Genomic DNA, 22,954 nt, shown 5'->3' on the forward strand with positions numbered 1-22,954 from the left:
CTATGGTTACTACTACTGCTACTACTACAACTACTATTACTACTACTGCTAGTGATCCTACTACTACTAGTACTAGTACTGCTACTACTATGGCTACTACTACTACTGCTGTTACTGATACTGCTACTGCTACTGCTACTGCTACTGCTGTTACTGATACTGATACTGCTACTGCTACTACTATGGCTACTACTACTGCTACTACTATGACTACTACTACTGCTACTACTATGGCTACTACTACTACTACTGCTGCTACTATTACTACTGCTGCTACTACTAGTACTACTGCTACTACTATGGCTACTACTACTACTACTGCTGCTACTACTACTACTGCTGCTACTACTACTACTACTGCTACTACTATGACTGCTACTACTACTACTGCTACTACTGTGGCTACTACTACTGTTACTACTATGGCTACTACTACTACTACTGCTGCTACTACTACTACTGCTGCTACTACTACTACTACTACTACTGCTACTACTATGGCTAATACTACTACTACTACTGCTACTACTATGGCTACTCCTACTACTACTACTACTACTACTACTGCTACTACTATGGCTACTCCTACTACTACTACTACTACTACTACCGCTACTACTACTAATACTGCTACTACTACTGTTACTACTACTACCGCTACTACTACTACTGCTACTACTACTACTACCGCTGGGGCGGCAGGGTAGCCTAGTGGTTAGTTGCAAGTTCAAACCCCCGAGGAAGTTCAATCCCCCGAGCTGACAAGGTACAAATCTGACTTTCTGCCCCTGAACAAGGCAGTTCAGCCTGTTCCTAGGCTGTCATTGAAAATAAGAATTCGTTCTTAACTGACTTGCCTAGTTAAATAAAGGTAAAATACTACTACTGCAATTAATAAGAACACTATTATTCATTTTAATAATAAATAAGTCAGGTGCAGGACAGCAGATATGAGTAATAAACGTATTTGACTCAAGTATTCACAAATACAACACAATAATTCGAGCCCACAAAAACGGACTGTATACATTTTTTTTAAATCACTCACAGAGAAACATGGGGGAAACAGAGGGTTAAATAATGAACAAGTAATTGGGGGATTGAAACCAGGTGTGTAAGACAAAGACAAAACAAATGGAAAAGGCAGTATCAGGCATACAGGCAGGCAGTATCAGGCATACAGGCAGGCAGTATCAGGCATACAGGCAGGCAGTATCAGGCATACAGTCAGGCAGTATCAGGCATACAGGCAGGCAGTATCAGGCATACAGGCAGGCAGTATGAGGCATACAGGCAGGCAGTATCAGGCATACAGGCAGGCAGTATGAGGCATACAGGCAGGCAGTATGAGGCATACAGGCAGGCAGTATGAGGCATACAGGCAGGCAGTATGAGGCATACAGGCAGGCAGTATGAGGCATACAGGCAGGCAGTATGAGGCATACAGGCAGGCAGTATGAGGCATACAGGCAGGCAGTAAAAGTTAGATAATGTCTTTTTTTTTTATCGAACAAGTTAGACTAATCAGGTTATCAAGTATTTCTGGCTCAAAACAAACTATTTAACTCATTATCAGATGCTCACAATTCATTTTTATTGTTTGAATTACATGCTGAATTCCACACACACACAAATTGTCTGAACTAGTGATCACAAAGCATGCACAAGACTGCCCTGTAAATGTCAATACAGGACTGGAATGATGGGGGTCCATATTCTTTTGGTCATGTAGTGTATATAGGTGATACCACTCAGGTAGTCACTATTCTGACAGCCTAGCACTCCAAGGCCTCCTGGATAGTATACAGATTCTGGCATCCAATAATAGAGAAAAGTGCATCCTTGGGTGTCAAAACTGTTGTTGACCAAATAAATAGCAACGTGGGGAAAGCCATCCCAGGCCATAAACATGTTAATGTGAAGGCACTTGGTCAATCAAGATTCACCTTTTGTTTGTGTCCATGTCACATTCAAAATGAACGTATTGCTGAAAGAATCAGGTGTCCTATCCTTTATGCAAGGAACAAACATACATGTCAGTTTAATAATTCATTACCTCTTGAATTTGCTTCCTTTGGATTGGAAGGGTTGCTTCGGGGTTTTAACCATTATAATAGCTCCAGCGTTGGTTGAGAGCTGTACACACAGTCCATTATATCAAGGTATCAAAGTAATCATTATCTGGAGGGAAAAAAATGTATAGATGAAAGATGAACGGACAACCCCCCGAGGGTTAAAATGGCCGCCATCCACTGTGCGTCAAACAAGATGGTATTGCAGGGGGGACAGCCTTCAGTGCCTCTGATGTACACTATGAAATCAAAGCAAATAAAGGCTAAGATTATATTTTATAATTTTTTGAAACAGGCCAATTATTGGTAATCGTGTGCTATAAACAGCTTTCGCAAATTATTTTGGTTTAATTTCATTCAGACGTTTGAATCAGGCTTTATCTCTTTTCATAGCTGATGAACTGAATGCATTAAAACACATTTTCAGACACACTTACTTTCTCTCGACGCCTGTAATGGTACCTTCCTTCGGTGGCTCAGATTCATTGCCTCAGCAAACTCTTGTCTCTCTCTCTCTCTCATGTGTGGGTATTCTTTAAGCCAGGGCTCAGTGTGCTCTTTAGACATCTACCAAAGTTTGGCCTCTCAGTTTGAAATGTGTTTCTAGAATTTGGAATGCAAATGCTTTGTTCACAAGGAGGGGAAATCAGTGCGGAGTCTAAAAGCAACGACTTTTTGATTAATGAGCTTTGAAATGTCTCTCGGGAGGAAGAAAGGATATGCGGCACTCTGCTAGATGTGGCTATAGCTAAACACTACCTCTGCCTGCATCAACCTTTTGTCACTCACTAATGTTGAAAATAATATTGTAGAATATTAGGCCTATATGTATTTGTGCAATTTACCCAAAAGGAAGTTGTTGTTTTTTAAACGTAAAGGAACATTAACAGTTATAATAGGTTAAACGTATTTTGCTAAATGCAAATCCTCAGTTACGTTGAATGTGGGATCTGCTTCACAATATAATGTGGTAATAAATTAAATATAGTCTACATTTTTCTAACAGAAAATAATTCGAAAAATGCAATTAATTAGACCTCCCAGACAAAAATGTAGCTTTTAGCCTACATTGTGAAGAAAATGCTCTGCCTGCTCAATTTGACTTCAGGACTAATAGTCATGGAACATTTGAATTTCTTCAGCACCAAGAGACTTCCTAGGTTTCTGGTTTCTCTTTCGATTCAATTTCAATCTCTACCTCATATGCATGCTGGGCTGGCATGCTTTGAAAAATACATTATTTTCGATATGTGTCTTTGATCTGCTTGCCTTTAGGCAATGTTTGTACTGTGCACGCTCTCAACTGGACATGCGTGAATAGAGACATGCCATTTCTTTGTTTAGGCTGTAAGCCTTCTTTCTATTTGGCATTACTTCAAAATGGCGACGAGGCAAATTCATACATAGTCCCAACCTGCGGCTGAGGCATAACCATTTTCTCACTGTTTTCACATTTTTCTACGTGTGTTAAATGTATGGAAAATAACGGTGCTTTTTAACCCACAGTGTAAATGTAAGCACTTTATTTACAAAATGTTAAACACATTAAAATATAACATTTTCATATCATTAGCGTTTCATAAATGTATGCATGGACAGTCCAACTGATGAAATGACAATGACCTGATATGAAAATTGGCAATGACAACAAATGACATACTGGTGTGATTCATTTCTGTAATACCCAATTTGTAAGTCGCTCTGGATAAGAGCGTCTGCTAAATGACTTAAATGTAAATGTATATTCGGTATTTTGATAGAGCTACATGTAGCCTAACTTTGTTTTTCATAGAGACACGTAAAAAAATCCCCAATATTCCCAGATTTACACGTAGGAGTTCCTTCTACAACAAACCTAAGACCACCAGCCTCTGAAGGCATATTTTAAAACAAGCATTCACCAAAAACCCGTGTACCTATTGAATGGCCATGATGTCAAAGTCTGTCCAACGATGTTGCATAAATTCTAGATGTCCATATAAATAGTAATACATGTAAATTATAAATAATGTGTAATACAAAAACCTTAAATAATACATACAGAAAATTAGATAAATGCAATACAATCTTGGAAAAATAAATAAGACGCTTCAAATATAGCAAACAGACACCTTGGAGCTTTTTTTTTTTTAATAAAAACCCATCCCTATAAAGATGGGTAACTACTGTCAGATCTACAGGACTTACCTTCAAGTAATGTTAATGACGTTTTCCGTCCCCAATACTGCGCATTGCACTTCAGAAAACGAACAACAGACAAACGGTCTCTCCTGCGCATCCTCAACAGACAAACGGTCTCTCCTGCGCATCCTCAACAGACAAACGGTCTCTCCTGCGCATCCTCAACAGACAAACGGTCTCTCCTGCGCATCCTCAACAGACAAACGGTCTCTCCTGCGCATCCTCAACAGTCAAGAAAAATGGCCCAGACATATTCTTAGAAAGTAATTATTACACAATAGCATGAATAGTAATATCAATAATAACACTGGTAATACATGACTCACTTTTAGTGTAATCATATAAATGACTTGAGACTACTGAGATAATAAAAGAGCCTAACAGAATTTGGGCACAGACAAAATCCTCACATTTTACAAATGCGTTAGTTTAGGCGCTTCCTGAATCCTTCCCTGAGACGCATGGTGAGAGCTGAGGTCTGTATATGTGGGATGGGGATCACAGGGTCCATGGTGGTGGTTGCCTGGAATCTGAGCGGCACAGCTGTAGTCCACGCTGGCGGATGAGGGATGGGGTAGATGGCCGAGGTTGAACATGGGACCCGAGGCTGGCATGGAATCAACGAAATTTCCCCCAACGTACACCGGACTGCCTTGCAAATTAGCGTTGGCAAAGCCACCATTGCCTTGCATGCTGTGGTGCTCGTATTCGGAGCCCGGATACCTTTTCTGTTGCGGTATACAGCCACCTAATGGTGCCGTGTAAGCTGCCAAGCCGTACATGTTTTGCTGGGGTTTGGCGAATGAAGGGGGCGACGGTGCGTCATAGCTGAGACAGTTTACGTTGACAGAATATCCGATGTGATTTGGGCCACTTAATGGTGGGCTTCTGTCCGGCGAGTGTCCGATGGGAGAGTGCATTATCCCCTTAGCCTTCTGATCCTTTTTGTACTTCATCCTTCTGTTTTGAAACCAGATCTTTATTTGGCGCTCAGTGAGATTCAATAAATTAGCCATCTCCACTCTTCGGGGACGACACAGGTACCGGTTGAAATGGAACTCCTTCTCAAGTTCTACAAGTTGTGCACTGGTGTAAGCAGTTCGGACCCGTTTGGAGGCTGGACCAGGTGGGCTTTTTTCATCGCAGGACTCACCTGAAAATACATAGTAAACACCATAAGTCTCTTTGTGTATTATGAATGATTTATCATAGGCCGCCTCAGCTGCCTAAAATGACCAGTAGAATAATCACCCTTTTACGCACGCATACACACCACCATGTCCAGACGAATCATGCTTTTTAACACACACACACACACACACACACACACACACACACACACTGTACCTTCTGCGGTTGAGCAATTGTTGTTGCTGCTGTTGCTTTTCAGTTTGGCGTTGGATCGCGTCTCCTTCATCCATGGGAATATTTGTTTGTTAGTGACTGGGGTGGCAGTATTAGAATCATTGTTTGAGGGAGATTTCTTCTTCTGAGATGAAGTGTTGCTGGAGTTAGGCGAAGAGGCCGACAATGGAGGCGCTTGCGGCTGTTCACGAATACTCGGCAGTTGGCTGTTTCCTTGGCTGCTACTGGATCTCGTGCAGTTTCCATTCATGGTATTGTCTTTATGAGTTGGTGGCCGTACAGTTGGGGTTTGTATTGGACAAACTGGACCCTGATAATCACTCTGAAGGTTAGAAGTGGAGTAGGGCTGGTGACTGGGGCCATAACTATATGACTCGGATTTGGGGTAAGAGTAGCTTCCAAAGACTCCAGAATTATCGTAGAAAGTAGCTTTCTGCATTGTGAGGATTCAAAACAAGAAGGCCAATGCAGCCCTATCCAATGGTATGGGTGTTCTTCTATCACGTGATTGGAGTTTCCCACCGCCTCAGTATTCTTTCACCTAGGAAGAGAACAGTTGTTATGCTCATTATGCAGGCAATATGAATTGAACATGTGGTAAACCAATACACAATCATGATTGAGTATACACTATATTCATCAATAACCTATTGCTCATGTTCTAATATTCCTGAAGTCTGGTATTTTCAGCATTTGTTTCAATATAACTCTGTGGAATATTACAAACAAATACACGTGCTCTTTTATGAAAATAAATACTACAAAAATGCAATATTGTAATATTTATTTCTTCACTCTCCAAACTTTACTTTTCTAAACTATCAAATCATCAATCGGCCCTCTCAACCTCTCACTTTCAATCCATTTGGCATGTTTGGCACAAACTAGTTAAAGTTTAACTTGTGCCAAGAGATCAAAAGATTTTCTTCTTGAATTACTGGAGAAAAGGAGCTGAATCAGCATGGTGACTCACACAATATCCCTTTCTGTTCCTAATCACAATACCTCACAAACCATCATCAGCTCGTATTGTTTAACAGACTAACATGTTCCAGAACTGCTCTCGATGTATAATTCATCATTTATTTCAAAATCACATTTATAAATCTCGTTCATATGTTTTGTTTATTCGTTGTTAATTAACTTAAGTACAAAATGTCACACTAATATGATTTTTCTGTTTTTAATGCCACTTCAAAAGGTAACTTTATTCAAATAGCAATTATTAAACCATTAAATTATTTTAGAAAATATTATCACGATGTATGTGTACTAAAATAAGTGCCATCATCTCTGCCTGTTTTCTCACCAACATATCGGGGTGGTCGGAATGGGTGACTTCCCTAAATGCTAATGATGTGCGTGTAGCCTATGACAAACGCTTCTATATTCAGGCAACCTGACATACTCTGTAATCAGTAAGCCTGTATTTATTTTATAGTTAGCAATCATCTACCAGAGCCTAGACTAGGATACCCACATATTGTATTCTGTCCAACATTTTCTAGCTACTTTTGGAAACAATTTCGCATTGTAGGCTTGAAATAAGTAACACACTGAATGGCCAAGGCATGAATGGAGACGAATTAATACAGTATGCAGACTGAAAGTCCGCGCGGTGCATATCAATGCACCTGTCATGGTGGACCGAAGCAAAAGGTATAAGTGCAAATGTAATGGTCGTAAACGCCTTAGAGAGGACTGAAAAGGAAAACACCCACCAAGACTTGCCACCCACAGTAGTGTAAAACTGAAAGCGCGGGAGGAAGGCAAGCTAAAGAATTCCATACTCCGCAAGTTCTGCAGCAATAATAGAGAGGCCGTTTGTATAAATCGAGCCCCTACAATCATTCTGCATTGCTGAAACTACGCACTCGCAAATGCACGTTTTAAACCGCAGAAAGGGGAATCATTTTGTTTTTAAAGTGGACCATCACCGTTGACGCAAAGGTGAACATATTCCTGCTTGAAATTCGCATTGAGGAGGTGATGGGGTGACCGATATAATTCTGTTTAGATTTTAAATGTTAATTCTGAATGATGTGCCCACTGGGCACGCAGTCGTCAATTCAACGTCTATTTCACATTGGTTCAACGTAATTTAATTGACATGATGTGGAAATACGTTGATTCATCCTATGTGTGCCCAGTGGATAGCCTAGCTATCTTTACTAACCAACTATATCGTAGTGTAGGTGGATATATTTCCTAATGAGGCTTATATGTTCTGCTTAAACAAAGCGATGATATTCTGTTGCATCTGATCTCACGCTACCTCCTGGCATGTCAACATGGTGAACCTTCTTCAATGGATAAAGGATTAAGAGCATGTCTTAAACGAGTCTGGTTGGCTAGGCGTTAGGCTTACACTTACAAGGGAAACTGAAAATGCGAATTGAGTTGAACGTTTGCCATTCACAAATCTAAATAACCGGTTCGTCTTTACTTTATCTTTTTTTTTGTAAGGACCTATTGAAAACAATTTTTGAGGGAAAAAAAGCGATATATAGGCCTATATGAGCGGACATTATTGTTTGGTGCGTTCATTTGAAACCCGTATTATGTAATGGCAGTTCATTAAATAAATGCTGTTCACCGTATTTTATGCAGATCAGTGTTGTGTTTTTCTTCACGTGCTCATCATTCAATCCACCATGACCTGAAAGAGAAAACAGTCCATGAGTTCTACTGCTTTAGTCCCACAATTCCCTCATTTCATTGGAATAAAACTAATGGGATTACTATAGGGTAATCATTTCATTGGAAGAAAACAAATGGGATTACTGTAGGGTAATCATTTCATTGGAAGAAAACAAATGGGATTACTACAGGGTAATCATTTCATATGAAGAAAACAAATGGGATTACTGCAGGGTAATCATTTCATATGAAGAAAACAAATGGGATTACTGTAGGGTAATCATTTCATTGGAAGAAAACAAATGGGATTACTATAGGGTAATCATTTCATTGGAAGAAAACAAATGGGATTACTGCAGGGTAATCATTTCATTGGAAGAAAACAAATGGGATTACTATAGGGTAATCATTTCATATGAAGAAAACAAATGGGATTACTATAGGGTAATCATTTCATATGAAGAAAACAAATGGGATTACTGCAGGGTAATCATTTCATATCACAAATGACTCCATGTTCTGTTGAAATGATATTGTACTGATTTGCTTTTGTTTACAGTGAGATTTTTGATGAAAACATAATCTGATATAGCACCATAATTCACTTCTACGTACAAGTATCTATTCTAATCGTTATAACAGGATATACGATTATTATTTTATTTTATGGGACAATACACACGTATTCGAACACGTTATTATTATTTATTTTTTAAATTTAAATGCATTTAAACCGAGCATTTAGTGCAGTGGTGGATAGACAACAACTCTTACACTGAATATTGTATAGAAAGATGAGCTGGCCAAAATATTTAGCAGGCGCAGGCCTTTTGGCTGACCTTTGGCTCGTTCAGCAATAACTCATAGATTAATGAACAACGAGCAGAAGGGGTTGAAGAAAGTCACAATGAAATCCTAAAACCACAGAACTTTTCACCAGTGTTTTTAAAGCTGAAACACAAGTCTGACGACGGGATACATGGTCACATTTGTAGGAGATAAACGTCAGAATAAGAAACTAATCTGTAGCCTAGCCTACTTGACGTAAGTTTGAACTCTGCTTTACTTATCTAGCCTAATGCTTTGAGGTTATTTTCTTTCGGCTAATAAGAGCTCATTTTCTCATTTGACTTATAGCCTAGCGTTTCTTAGAAATATTTAAAACTCCTAAATATCGCTGAAGTCGAAGTCGATATGTTTCGAGTGGATTTGAAAGTGTATTGTTAGGATATATTGTCACTACTCTGGCTAGACACGATCCTCTTTTGATACAACAATGTTTCTCGCCAACGCATTGCTACGGTAAGTTTGGTATATACAATAGGCTGCTACAAGAATCGTCGTCGAAAATTGCACTTACATCTGCTGTCGTTTCATCCTTATAGTTTTGTGTCCATTGTGTGCTTTTGATATGAAGTTGACTTAAAAGTTGTTGTTAAATTCTTTAGAAATTGAAGGGACAAATTATATAACGTTTTGCGCACCGCTGGGCTGGGAAGCATGCGAGTAAATAATTCGTTAATTGTTCCTACTTAAACATTTTTATAAAGCTAAGGCCTATAGCTTTTAGGAGCTTGTTAATTTGGCTATTTGTTTAAGACGAATTTTGGGATAAATCCTCCGAATTATTGGATGTGCTCATCTTGTTATTCATTTATTTATTATTCCATGAAGAAGAAAAAGTCGTCAAGAGACGCACATCCTAAACTAGGCTTAATTTACAAATATTTACTTGGAATACATTTGCTTTAATTCAGTAAAGTCAGAAAATAATTTGTTAAAATCACTCATATATTACTTGAAAATATATTACAGTCAATAACATGAAAGGGAACAATAGCCTGTTGTTTAGACCTAATCCTAATTCATATTAGGCCTACAATACATATATATATTCATGAATTATCCAATAACTTCACTAAAGGAATCATGTAGCCTAAGCAAAAAAATGAGTGCAGAACATCAATTCAAATAGTTTTAAATAGCCTTTATTTTATCTAAATCAAAATGGGTATATATATTTTTGGTCTTATTTCAAGTTAAAATGATTGAATCCATTATTATTCGTTTTTATCTGGTACATTTGCAGGTTAACAAACCACACAAATCACGTCTAACATCACTGTGATGATAAGACAAATACATGTGATTTATGATCTAACAATCTAGAAGTCAGAATGAAAACTTCCTCCGCTTCTTTTTCCTTTACTTTTGGTCAGTTTTCCTGTAACTGCAAAATCAGCTGAAAACCGGTTCTCAAAATACATCCATCCAAACTAGCCTTCGAAAGTGGTTTCTCAAAATTGTGAACCTGTCTTTAAAATCGTATCTCAGGTCCATAAGACGAAAGGCTATCTGCGTAGTTGCTGACGAGATCCCCTCTGAATGGAATAAATCATATTTATTCTCTCGTGTTGTGTAAAGCCCTGGTTAAAAGGTTGCATTTTGTCACGCAATTGCTTACCTGTGAATCAGTGGATCATATGCTCGTGCTTCTTAGTCTCAATTCCTTTCCCTGCAGTCTCTAGAATGTATCCTTCACTCTTTGTCTGTAGATAATACTGTCCTAAACCTGATCTTGCGGTTTTTCAGACATTTCCATATACCAATGCAGACAGTATTCCCGAAAGAATGGAAAGACTCACATTCAACTACCAATAAAAAAAAAACGAAGAAGGTATCCTTATTCCACCCCAAAAAAAATCTCGGCCAATCAATCTCCTATTGAAAAATACAGGTTTTCAGACACAGTCACAGATTTGAAGCTAACATTGGGATGTTGTTGTTGTTGTTTATGTGTGTTTCGGAAACCGTTATGATGACAAATAAAGGAACCGTCTTAAAATACAAACATATTTGTTGACGTGATGGAGCTACCAGATTGTTCTGACTGGGGGTGCTTCTCCAACCAAGCCTTTGCTCCCAAACCCATGTTGAAATGGGAACGCGTTTACGTTTCCTTATCTGACCTGTGTCCATGTTGAAAATACTTCACTTGCGATTTGATTTAATTTTGTCGATCATTTTTTTCTTCTTCTTTCCTTTGCAATAAATATTATTGTGATTATTTAGTCATCTTTAACATATAATATTAAGCTATACATTTGGATTAAATGTATTTGTTTACCTGATCACAAAGCCTCTAACCCGATAATACATGTCGTTTTGAGAATCCTATTCAAATGTGGTTGTGAACAGAATTTCGTATACACATTGAACATGTGGATTTGTCCATATATTCATTATTGGTATACTTGTAACTATAACCATATTGCTCTCACAATTAAAAAAAAAAAATAAAGGTTAATTGTATATCTACAATGTGATACTTGTTTAAGTAAGATGTGCATTTTTATAATGTTAGGAAATCCATTAACCAATATTGATGTATGAGAAAAGGCGTCTGAAATTGTATTGAAATAAACCAATTTGTAAACCCTTTGTCTCCTGTGTGTCCGCTGCGCTATCATGGTGTTCAATAGTATTTTCTTTTTCAGACACTGTTTTCGATGTAAATAGAAAAATACATTTAAATAACAATTTGTGAGCTCAAAAATCTATTTGAAGATGGAGATTTTAAAGCCATAAAAGACAGCGGGGGAGCTGGCCGAGAAGTAACTTGCACTGAGGAAAGGATAGAGGACTACTAGCGTCGTAGCATATGTTCATGGGTAATAAAATGGAAAGATTTACAGTGTGGCCCGGGCCTCCAACAGCCTCGCACCATTTCAGGAATTATCGAGAATGATTTACAACGAGGCAGATAACTGTCCACCTGCTCAAACACAGCTTCTACTACTCTCAGAGATACATTGCGAATTATCCCCCATCAACAATAAAAAACTATGTTAGCAATGTGGCGTCATCTCAGTTGAATCTAAAGAGAGATATTCTTGCAACAATGTTTCCGATTTGTGTTATTGCTATAACGCATTTAGCTGGAGTGTTATCCAAAGAAAATAGTAAGATGTTGTATTAATATATTGCACTTGTACCACTTTTAAATGTTTTTCAACTTAGCACTCTGTTTACATTTTGTAACAGGCAATTTGGTGTAAACCAATGACTGAATTGCTCTCTTTAGGAGTATTATAAATCACAGAGGCTCTAACATACAGCTCTCAAGAACGAAATAGAACATCCCAACAGTGCTGCTTTCATTATGCTCATGCATTCATCAATACAACCATTTCACACAGAATGTGACTGAAAATATTTAAAATGTTGTTTCTACCTGCTATGAAACAAAACAAGGATGCTAGTTGTCAAACATCGCCACATTATAATATTGACCTGGTTCTCTTGGTATATTTCTTCCCAAAAAGCAAAGCATTGAAGAATGCAGTTCAGCCTGTCCAAGGCACACGCATCAAAGGGCGCTATTTATCATATATCTGACAGATATGGTCATTTACCGTCTTGCAAAAAAAAAAAAAAAAGAATAAGCTAAAATATTTACCTACCAAGCTTCCATTGGCTCAGATGCTGTGTTAAAGTGCTGGCTTCAGATGCGTTGAGTATCGGAGCGTTTGGATATTATTTTCTTGGGATCTTTTCAGTTTTCAAGTCTGATAGAGTCCTCGCGATTAATGACGACGCCGTGTTTCTAGGGGATGTGCTGCATGAATTATTTAGACAATCACGTGGTCAGAAATAGAGCGAGGAGCGGTATATTCTCCGAATGATATCTTCGAATGCAGACAGCACAGTTTAATGCATTTTATTAAGGGGCTGTCTCGCTTGGCGAAGACCGTTTCTGCGAGCAGCTGGAAATCAAATATGGCCGTTTTGAAAGCCATTGTGATCGCAGAAATGGTGCATTCCATATTCGACGTAGTCATTGAAAATGGCACTGCCTATGGCTCTCATTTATTGCTTTCAGACATATAGGTCAATGCCCACTGCACATGGTAGGGCAGGGTAGCCTAGTGGTTAGAGCGTTGGACTAGTAACCGGAAGGTTGCAAGTTTAAATCCCCGAGCTGACAAGGTAACTGTTCCTAGGCCGTCATTGAAAATAAGAATTTGTTCTTAACTGACTTGCCTAGTTAAATAAAGGTAATAAAAAATAAATAAAAGTATTGACATACGATTGCTTTCCCAAACTATATTACATGATAGGCATTTTATCATTATTCCCCATAGTCATTTCGGTGAACTATGGAAAGACCATTTACATGTTTACAAGCCTCATAGGTCCACTGTGGAAAATAAACATGGTGACATGTGAGATTCAGCAATGCATTATGGTAGTCTTAAAAATGCACACGTATAACAGCATGTTTTGCATGTAGAACTGTTGTTTATTATTGCATCATTTGGTACAGTTTTCTTTCATTTGCTATGACATGACATGCGCACATTGCTTGTACACTGACATCTATGTAGTGGAAAACGGAAGATGAATAGGTATCAGTGTAAAGGCCTGATGAGAGTGACACGAAGCTTATAAAGGAGCGGGCGCAAATGTGGAGACACGTACATGCACTCACACAAACACACGCACACACACACAAACACACGCACACACACACAAAGAAACAAAACACACACACAGAAACACACACAGAGAGAAGCAGACAAGCATTCAAGTTATACAGGTTTTAATCCAAGCATGGTCACAAATATAATCACACCGAGCCTACGATTTTGCTAACAGTTCCTTGACTGGTTTGGATAGGACCACATTCAAATTCCCGAAATCTATGGCACTGACTAACATTGGTGTGGTTAAGGGGACATTTGATGATTCTTGCTATAAAACTGAACTTAGTCACATTGTCATCCAACAATGCCATATTTTTTTCTTCTCTCAAACAAGCACAGTAAGGGTAAAAATAAATATCTCAATCTGTGAGATGTGTCAACCTTTGTGTAAATCAAGCATTGATGGCAATGACAGACATGTTTGTAAAGCATGAACCTCGGAATACTTGATACAGAAATATATTGACAAGTGTGAGTGCTCTGTGCCACCACAATGCATATCATGGAACAATCTATTTTCCCATTAAAAAGTTTCGCATGTATATATACAGACAAAAAAAAGCGGAAACACAAAAAAGGTCAGCCAGGATTGCATATTAACACGGCGTGACATGCAACCAGTACCATTTGAGTTACATCTGGCAGAATAAATATAGGCTTTAAAACGTGGCATGTTTAACCAGGTTATATAAGCGTTCCATATTATAATACTAAAGTACAACATGTATTTAATGAAAAACTCCATGCGAATAGAGCCAGTGAGAGAAGTAGACTATAGGTCCAACGGGTTAAGGGTTCAGAGGTCACTCCTCGCGGCTGAAATGTGTCTAAGGCTATAGAAACACTGTCCTCTGGGTGAACCTGCCTCTGGAGCTTTTGTCGAACTTCAGTTGAAATACCTTTTCAACTTCTCGTCGTGAAGACTCTTCAGAGGGAAGACCTCTTCGCAATGCAAGCCGTCTTCGCTTTTTGTCACGAGGACAATGATAGGAACAATAAGAATATATGTCTTGAGACATGACATGAATGCCTGTGTGGCTAGGTTTGGTTTAAATCAATGCCAGAGTAAACATTTTAATACTGCATTTCAACACTGCATAAGAAAATGTGAGATCATTGCTAATAATCCATAACAGTTGTAAACAGATTGCATACAATAAAACGTTCGTTGCTCAAATATGTTTCGAACTGTTGTGGGTTTTAATAAGGAAATGTACAAATATTTAATTAAATAAATAATCATAAAGAAACGTAAAACACTCTATATTACAAATTGTTGTTGAATAAGAATAGGGGAAACATAGGGTTGTTACACGTATTTATATCCCTCAACGTGCTTAACATTGAATATATACTATTAATAATGTTCTGTTCGATTTTGATCAAAATAGAAAATAGTGAAGCATCTAAATAAATATACATTCGATGCAAAGAACAAGACAAAGTCATGAAAGAGTTTCAGATGCCATGTTTGAGACCCGCTTTAAATGTACACTGTTTACAAAGATGTCCAGAGAGATTTATAACTGAATACGGGCCCTGGGGAGAGTCTGCACACTGTGGAATGTCTTGTTTCTCAATAGAATTTAACGCCATTTTAAAAGCTTTATTGTATAAAAGTTTTTTTTTAAACGTTAAACAAAAAAATTCAACCAGTTAGCGCCCATAAATACGAGTTCAATAGTTTCTTTAAGCTAGCCTATATTAAAGTAACAAATATTGTCACTTGTCTGAAAATAATGTATAGATCAACTGATGCAGCAATTACCTTTTATTTATTTTTAGCAATCATATGAATCAAATATTATTTGTCTTAATATTTCAATTTCTAATTAAAGTGTGTACAAAAGCTTCACATCATTTTACGTTTTTTATTTTATTTTTTAAATAAATATATACATGTTAATGCCTTACTCTGACTTTTGTGGTGCACGTGGGAAGAGTGACATTATAGAATCAGCGAGAAGAGTATAATCAGAAAACATCTCTAATAAAATGTATTTCGATCTGCAATTACCTCTTCGAAGCATGTTAAGCATGTAGTGATGAAACGCTTCTCAGTTCAGTTACAATGTTGGAAATTGACTCAATTCAATGAGCCAACACAACGAGGGTCCTTCTGATTGTAACTGACATTTTATAACTATTGTACGTTACATCACAATGACCAAAATGTCATGTTTTGAGACCATGCAATGTCAATTGTATAATATAGGATGTTATATACAATTCATTGAACGGTCAAAGTTTTCCCATCTTAGAAAGTTGTGACATCAGTCTGGTTATCCTTCTGGATACTTGGTAACTGTTGGCCGGAAGCAGAAGCAGCTCTTCCCTTTGTGTTCGGTAGTTTGTGGTCTTTTTTCCATTTCATTCTTCTGTTTTGAAACCAGATTTTGATCTGACGCTCGGAGAGAACGAGTATATGGGCAATCTCTATGCGACGCCGCCTGGTCAGATACCTGTTAAAATGAAATTCTTTTTCCAGTTCCAAAACCTGCTGTCTTGTATAAGCTGTCCGAGACCGTTTGGGTTCAGGTCCTGTGTAATCCGGGTTTACTGTGAGAAACAAAATACCAAATGTGAGCCAATTAAGTCCCAGTTAAATCAAAACATAAAGCCCTTCACGGGACGCTCCAAACTTCTAGCTAAAACAAAACAATGAACACTCGATCCAGAAATGAAATTGAACGAAACTATGACCAAACTTTGATCCAATTAGGTCTAATTTCAAACCCTTCATTCAAATATTGTCACAATAAAATGTTCCATAGCCAGTGGACGTAAGGAGCTCTGAGACCGCCAGATAGCCAGCGGCCTATTTCCTGAGCAATAAACATTTACGGCTGGTGTAACTGACAGCCCCTTCAAAGCAGACCATAAATATTTCACGCAATGATTTTAGATTGACTAAAATCCTGGACCTCAACTTGTCCCAAAGCGACGTTGAGAGGGAAAAGTGAATCTTACCCGTAGTTACGTGGACTTTCTTCATCCAGGGGTAAACTACTGCAGGCTGCTTGGCTTGTATCCCGTTTTGATTCTTTGTGTTTTGTTGCTGACCACAAGTCCGGGGTCCAGTCACTTGGACCGGGGTACACGGTTCGGTCTGTGCGGTAAACGTGCTAGGGTGGCTGTCTCGCCCCTGCACATGACCCCGTGGCTCTACTGTAGGACCATGCACAGTGGTACAACTGAAGGGCTGCTCGGGGTAGTTTGACCGTGGATAGATTCCTGGATGCTGCAAATCTGGGTCCTGCGAAGGACCGTAGTAGCCTCTTCCCTGCTCATGTAGATAGATATTTTGCGAATATTCCTCACAAGGGGGAAATTGTGGGTCCACATACTTAGAGTTCAGCATATACGAACTCATGGCCATTAATTTATGAAGGTAGAAATTACAATGTTTTCTCGAGTTGTCTTTTTTCCACCACCATAAAGCCCTCCTATTTGCTGTCAACTGAATAAAGTTAGAGAACCATGTGACCAGATAAGGCCAATGGAGGTAAAGCTATTTCATTAACGGGTAGGGCCTACATATACACACCAATAGCAGCAATTTCCACTAACTTCAAAACATCTCAATTATGTTGAATAAAACCAAATATTTAACCAATTTAAATGAAGGATTGACAATGTGAGCTCTATATTGAAAAATAAGATGTTATATGTAACATTTAAAATAGTTAATGTCAATATCTAAATATCAATCATGATCATCTAACCGTCAATGGGAAATCATCTGAATGGAATAAATACAACGTCTGTGTATATACGGACATTTAGATGGTTTTGTGCAATACTATGGTTAACATGCTTCAACTTCTACAATACTAAATCAAACTAAAGCCAGCGAGTCTGACAGATAAACAAACAAAAGATACAAAACGTCTCCCGGGCTCAAAAAGAGGGGGGATAAAGCCTGGGGACAATTGATGGGGACTGTCTTTGTCAAGAAAGGGTCATCCAAAAGTTACAAGAATCTCATCATTTCATCTACCCTATCCCTTTCATAACTACTGAAAGAGCCTCGTGGCAACGAACCAATGCCAAACAATCAATAATTAAATGATTGAAATGTAAATGTTAAAAATGTTTAAAAAATGAATTATCTTGAAGCAATGTTCGAAATTGTTTAGATTTCAGTCTGGTATGATAGCTTTTTTAATACGGCGGCTTCTGTTCACTATCAAAATGAGAAGGACTGTTTGGCTTTAATGATAGGTGTACTGGCCAAAAAGCGACACCTGCAAAGGTTTCTTATATTATCAAATCAAATCAACAAATGAAATGACACGTGACACTGTAAGTGCATATAACTAAAAAATGTACTCGCACACAATGGTATTACAATATAATATATCATTTTAAATCACCCTAAAATGACACAATGCAGCAATTAAACGAAGAGCTTTCCATCCATCCAGATTTTTAAATTGTTATGAAGAATGGTTCAAAACATCTGTAAAAGTAGATTAGTAATTCGACGTTTTTGCATCGACCATATACTCCCCTAGAATCGAATCTGTGACTGTTGTTTTATCACACAAATTCGGTTCTACAGGGTATATATAGACGACGGAATAGAGGGGTCCCAGAATTTCTTTCAATTCAACAAAAGTCCAGCCATAAGATTCTCAAAAAGACCAATAAAGAGCCTATTCCTACGCCATACACTTACTATTGACAATTGTACACAATGAAAGCGTATGAACATTCTAAATAAGTTAGAATTATTTCCATCAAATCATAGCCCCTGACGAATCAGATATTGGTCCTGACTAATCAGATATTGGTCCTGATTAGTCAGATATTGGTCCTGACTAATCAGATATTGGTCCTGACTAATCAGATATTGGTCCTGATTAATCAGATATTGGTATAGGCTAGTGCATCATGAAGCTGAACAATTCTGTTCCATTTTATTCTGAATCAAGTTCGCAGCCACCAAAAGTATGTATTACTTTTAATACACTTTTAATACACGTTATGTATTGGTTAGAGGTACAGGTAAACAACATAGGTCATTCACAACTGATAGACTACCGATACCTGCCAGCCTGTGCTCGATACACTGTCCGAAGTTTGAATATCGAGTGGACCCATAAGGCAAAAGGCTAAAGGCCACGAGGTTAAACTAAATCACTTACAAACCTATCAAAACTTGTCATTATTTTTTCTTTGCCAACAGCTCAAAGAGTACAAAAGTTCACGAATCCCAAATGACCCTCCATTTGACCGCCTTGGTTACCTCATGGTCTACATTCTTGGGGATATGCCACTGTCCTACAATGACATACATTTTTCAATGATATATAAATGATTTAAATGAAATGAAAACATTCGTTTAAGAAAAAATGATTTGCCAAACGCCTTCTAAATTGGACTGAGTACTCACATAGTCCTTAAATAGACAGAGACCGAGGTTTTGTTACTGGACAATTTCTGTAGTCTAATTTCTGTACTATAATTTTGGTACTTTAAGAATAACGGCTATAGGTCAAAGGCTATAGGCCTGACGTTTTACAACAAACTGGCCACTTTTACAAGCCTAAATAACGTTAAGACGGTTAAAGTTTGAATCAAATATGAATCACGCACACTTGTAATTATGTCACAATTTTTAAATATTTGTTAGACAGCTTGACCTTCACCTTACCCTGAGACTTGTTCAGACGGGTCAAAGCCGAGATAGGTTAGACTACTGAGGAACAAAAGAGTGACAAAGTCAGAACTTGTCTTTAATCCTTCGTATGAACCAAGAATGAACCCACTTGCTATGTTTTCTGTATTATACAACTGTTAATGGGTAATAGTTCTGATTTCAAGTACCTATGTCATTAAAGCCAGATTGTGTGCCAAATCGTCATTGACAGCATGTATAATTTATGGGTTTAAGAAACATGAAACATCTGTATTACGTCTGAAATCAAATTCGTGGGATATTTATTATAAATAATGAGACAATAATGCTACCCTCTTAAACATGCAATCCTAGACTAGTGAAATTATTTCAGCAGTGCAATTCTCAATGTAATCCAAATACAACCTCAATACGATATAGCCTGTCAGTTGTAGGCCTATAAATCCTTGTCAGTACATTTAACAGCGAAATACACTAACGGTCACAGTGGTAGAGGATTCCGAAAAAATTGACAAAGTTTACTTTACAACTGGTTAAAAATAAATAAAAAAATAAAAAGGCCAATGCCTACTGTGGAGGCCTTTATAACACAATTCTGATTCGTGCATGTTGTCATTGCCCAATGTTGCGTCATGAAAATGTGTGTGTATATTGGATAACAAACTAAATAATCTACATTCCTTTCAATGTCATCACTTCACTTCATGACATAACATCACAATGTAAGCCTATACAAACACCCTGATATGGGTCAAATGAAGATATTACATGGAACTATGATTCGATAATATTATGTACTAGGGGGCGCGATAGAGCATGGCAATTAAAAAATATATATTGTGATTCAAAAGGCCTGATGTGTATTTAACGTAATTAATATATTGTTATAACAAGGCATATGTTCCAAAAACGTCATTTAACGAAATGCTAATAGCTGTAAACGCCATTGAGTCTGTGACAACAACAGGTTAATATTTTTCCCTCCCAAGTCTAAACTCGCCAGCCAACAGCTTATAGACTTCAGATCCCCACAAGCCTATTCGCCATTGTCATTCAAATAAGTGTGTGCATTGCAGGCAAATAAAAATTTAACAGATTTTACTAATCCATCACGCAATACTAGCCTAGGCTATATGAAGCAAAAACGAATATACCTTAGGCATATAGGCTATCAGCCATTTTCCAAAACGCATTGTTTCTCGAACGAGTAATTTGAACGACTGTAAAAACGACTGTCATATCCGCAATAAGTAAACAGCTAAGTATTGACATATTCAAACACATCCTGTTTTCCGTACATCCTGGCCCATGCAAAATACACATCCACTAATGTGGTTAAAGTTCTGTATTTCGAAGCAGGCAAACAAACTACAGGCGACAGACATGTATACCTGATGACATCAGCATGCGCACTAGATTTAGTAGCCTATCAAATGATAAAACAGCTTACCGCAAAGTCCACCGCAATGCATCGAATAGGAAAACATATCCATGTTCAGACAAAAACAGAGGTTTAATACTTGCTTCCACCAATTCAAAGCTCTATTCCAAGCCATCGGCACGGCTTTACTAATACACAATGAGAAATATACTTTGGCTTGTCAACTCCCAGGCCATAAAACAAAGTTTAATGGCATCACGTGCTCCCCCACAGCCATTCACAGACACAGCACTGGTTCCATAAATAACCGTCAACAGTTGTACTTATTCAACAACGACGATTACTCTGATGCCATATAAAATATGCAACATAAAATGTAAAAACACCCCACAAAAAAACGTGTTATTTCTAGTTCACCATGATATGAAATGCCGTTTGCTTCTTTTCATACATATATGTATTTTTGGGTCATTATAAGACATAACAAAAGTCTGACAAACTAATATGTTACAGGTCTTCATCTACCGATCGCTTTTTGCTCTTCTTGGCTTTTTGCCCATAAACACCTTTTCCGATGACCCTCTGTGATCTCTGACGTAGTCTACACACATCTGTGGGTGTTTCCCTCGATGTTTCATTTATGTAACGTTTAATAAAATAGGTTTCGGGTGAATCAGAAGCACACGTGTTAATTTTCCACTGTGCATAAACTGGTTGAATCAACCTGTCCACGTGATTTCAATGAAATTAGTTGAACAAACGTGGAATATACTGCTCAAATTCTGCTCCCATATTAAATTGTCTCTAGGTACGTATATCGCCAAAATATAACGATAGAGAGATGTATCAACAATGCTTCAATAAAACGTTATAGCCATCAAATGCATCACATGCATTGATGTAGACCCGAATCATGAATCCTCCCACTGGACACAGACTGGACACAGACACAGGTTGAGTTGTCAACTAAAGTGAATCCATGTCAAATCAACCAAAAATGTCACCCTGACATTGGATGTAGGTAAGAAGTTGGGGAAAAAATTACGAAATTCCATGTTGATTCATGTTGATTCAACGTCATCACATTACATTTGGTTGTTGTTGAAATAACCTGGAAACAACGTCTCTTTATAAACCATACACCCTCTAAAAAAATAGTTTGGTTATACTCCACCTACTTCTTGATACTTCAGTTCAGAAACCACTTATTTTCAATGTCGAAAGCATAATACGGATCAGTTGGTCATATTGCGTATGGGACCGATCACATATTCCAATTCAGTGACGTGTAAGGTAAACGATTCTGGAAAAAGAAGCATGGGACTGTTGGGCAACAGCGCCTCTTGCTGGAACATCCTAATCATTTCCCATTTTCAACGTGTTCAGTTTTTAACCCAATTCCTGAAACGCATAGCCAATTTGTTGCCGCTGGATTTTAGCATTCATTTTCATGTCATGATATTGTGTACATGTATATATTGTAGGCTCTGTATGCAGATCAATCTAGAAAGAATCCCTAGATGATCTAGGTTTATTATGAATTAATTCCTCATACAATGGATTAAAATGTTGCCATGGTTTTCAGTAATTGTATACTATAGGCCAAACTACCCGGACACTTACAAATATCATTCGTATGACAGTTAACTGCTACAAATGAAAAAAAATCTAAACACTGTAAGATTAACACAGACCAAACATAATAATCAAGTAACCCGTTTTCTTTGTCTGTTTATATCTATATGAATGATCTATACGTTGATATATATTTTAATATTTTATTTAACTTGTGGTCGATATGGTAAGAACGAACGAAGGATGAAATAACAGCTCTATATCCATATGTTGGGACGTGAGTTGATTTCCAATCCAGAGCATAGTCTAGAAGTTAATCGAGTAATTTAAATGCTCAGGGTTTTCTCATCCTCATTCGCAGGCCCCACTTTTATAGGCTTCCCTCGTTCCAGGCTTTCTCTCTTTTATAGGCTTCTCTCGTTCCAGGCTTTCTCTCTTTTATAGGCTTCCCTCGTTCCAGGCTTTCTCTCTTTTGCCGCATTGCAGTAAGGATGTAAATACTTTCGCAGCTGCCTGTCAGGCAACAGTGAAATACTGTCTTTGTTCCGTTGCCCTCATCTCAGGCAGCTGAAAAAAACGATGAAAACTGCTTCTCTGATGGGAAAGTACA

The 22,954-nt window shown here is 37.9% G+C and overlaps 2 protein-coding genes across 3 annotated transcripts; both read right to left on the bottom strand.

Annotated features, from left to right (window-relative positions):
- Positions 1-3,580: 3,580 nt before the first annotated feature.
- Positions 3,581-20,961, bottom strand: LOC115118859 (homeobox protein Hox-D3a-like). Of its 2 annotated transcripts, none has more exons than XM_029647584.2 (4): positions 20,839-20,961; positions 8,215-8,277; positions 5,601-6,159; positions 3,581-5,406 (listed from the first exon to the last, which is right to left on the bottom strand). In XM_029647584.2, the coding sequence occupies exons 3-4, from the start codon at positions 6,055-6,057 to the stop codon at positions 4,667-4,669; spliced, it is 1,197 nt and encodes a 398-aa protein (XP_029503444.2). In that variant the 5' UTR covers positions 6,058-6,159; positions 8,215-8,277; positions 20,839-20,961; the 3' UTR covers positions 3,581-4,666. The 2 variants fall into 2 exon arrangements, with proteins under 2 accessions (XP_029503444.2, XP_029503445.2); XM_029647585.2 differs by lacking the exon at positions 20,839-20,961 and adding an exon at positions 12,722-12,925.
- LOC115118860 (homeobox protein Hox-D4a-like) lies at positions 13,844-18,233 on the bottom strand. Its single transcript, XM_029647586.2, has 2 exons — positions 16,715-18,233; positions 13,844-16,303 (listed from the first exon to the last, which is right to left on the bottom strand). Exons 1-2 carry the CDS (start codon positions 17,121-17,123, stop codon positions 16,002-16,004), a joined length of 711 nt encoding a protein of 236 aa, XP_029503446.1. The 5' UTR covers positions 17,124-18,233; the 3' UTR covers positions 13,844-16,001.
- Positions 20,962-22,954: the final 1,993 nt, after the last annotated feature.

The sequence above is a fragment of the Oncorhynchus nerka genome, linkage group LG1 (assembly GCF_034236695.1).
Source record: "Oncorhynchus nerka isolate Pitt River linkage group LG1, Oner_Uvic_2.0, whole genome shotgun sequence".
Lineage (NCBI taxonomy): Eukaryota > Metazoa > Chordata > Actinopteri > Salmoniformes > Salmonidae > Oncorhynchus > Oncorhynchus nerka.

What these genes read in the sequence shown, in the direction of transcription:
- LOC115118859 (XM_029647584.2), bottom strand. Translation starts at nt 6,057, where the DNA reads ATGCAGAAAGCTACTTTCTACGATAATTCTGGAGTCTTTGGAAGCTAC. An exon ending in CAATTGCTCAACCGCAGAAG is followed by an intron (nt 5,407 to 5,600) that starts GTACAGTGTGTG and finishes ATGTATTTTCAG; the next exon opens with GTGAGTCCTGCGATGAAAAA.
- LOC115118860 (XM_029647586.2), bottom strand. Translation starts at nt 17,123, where the DNA reads ATGGCCATGAGTTCGTATATGCTGAACTCTAAGTATGTGGACCCACAA. An exon ending in GAAAGTCCACGTAACTACGG is followed by an intron (nt 16,304 to 16,714) that starts GTAAGATTCACT and finishes TGTTTCTCACAG; the next exon opens with TAAACCCGGATTACACAGGA.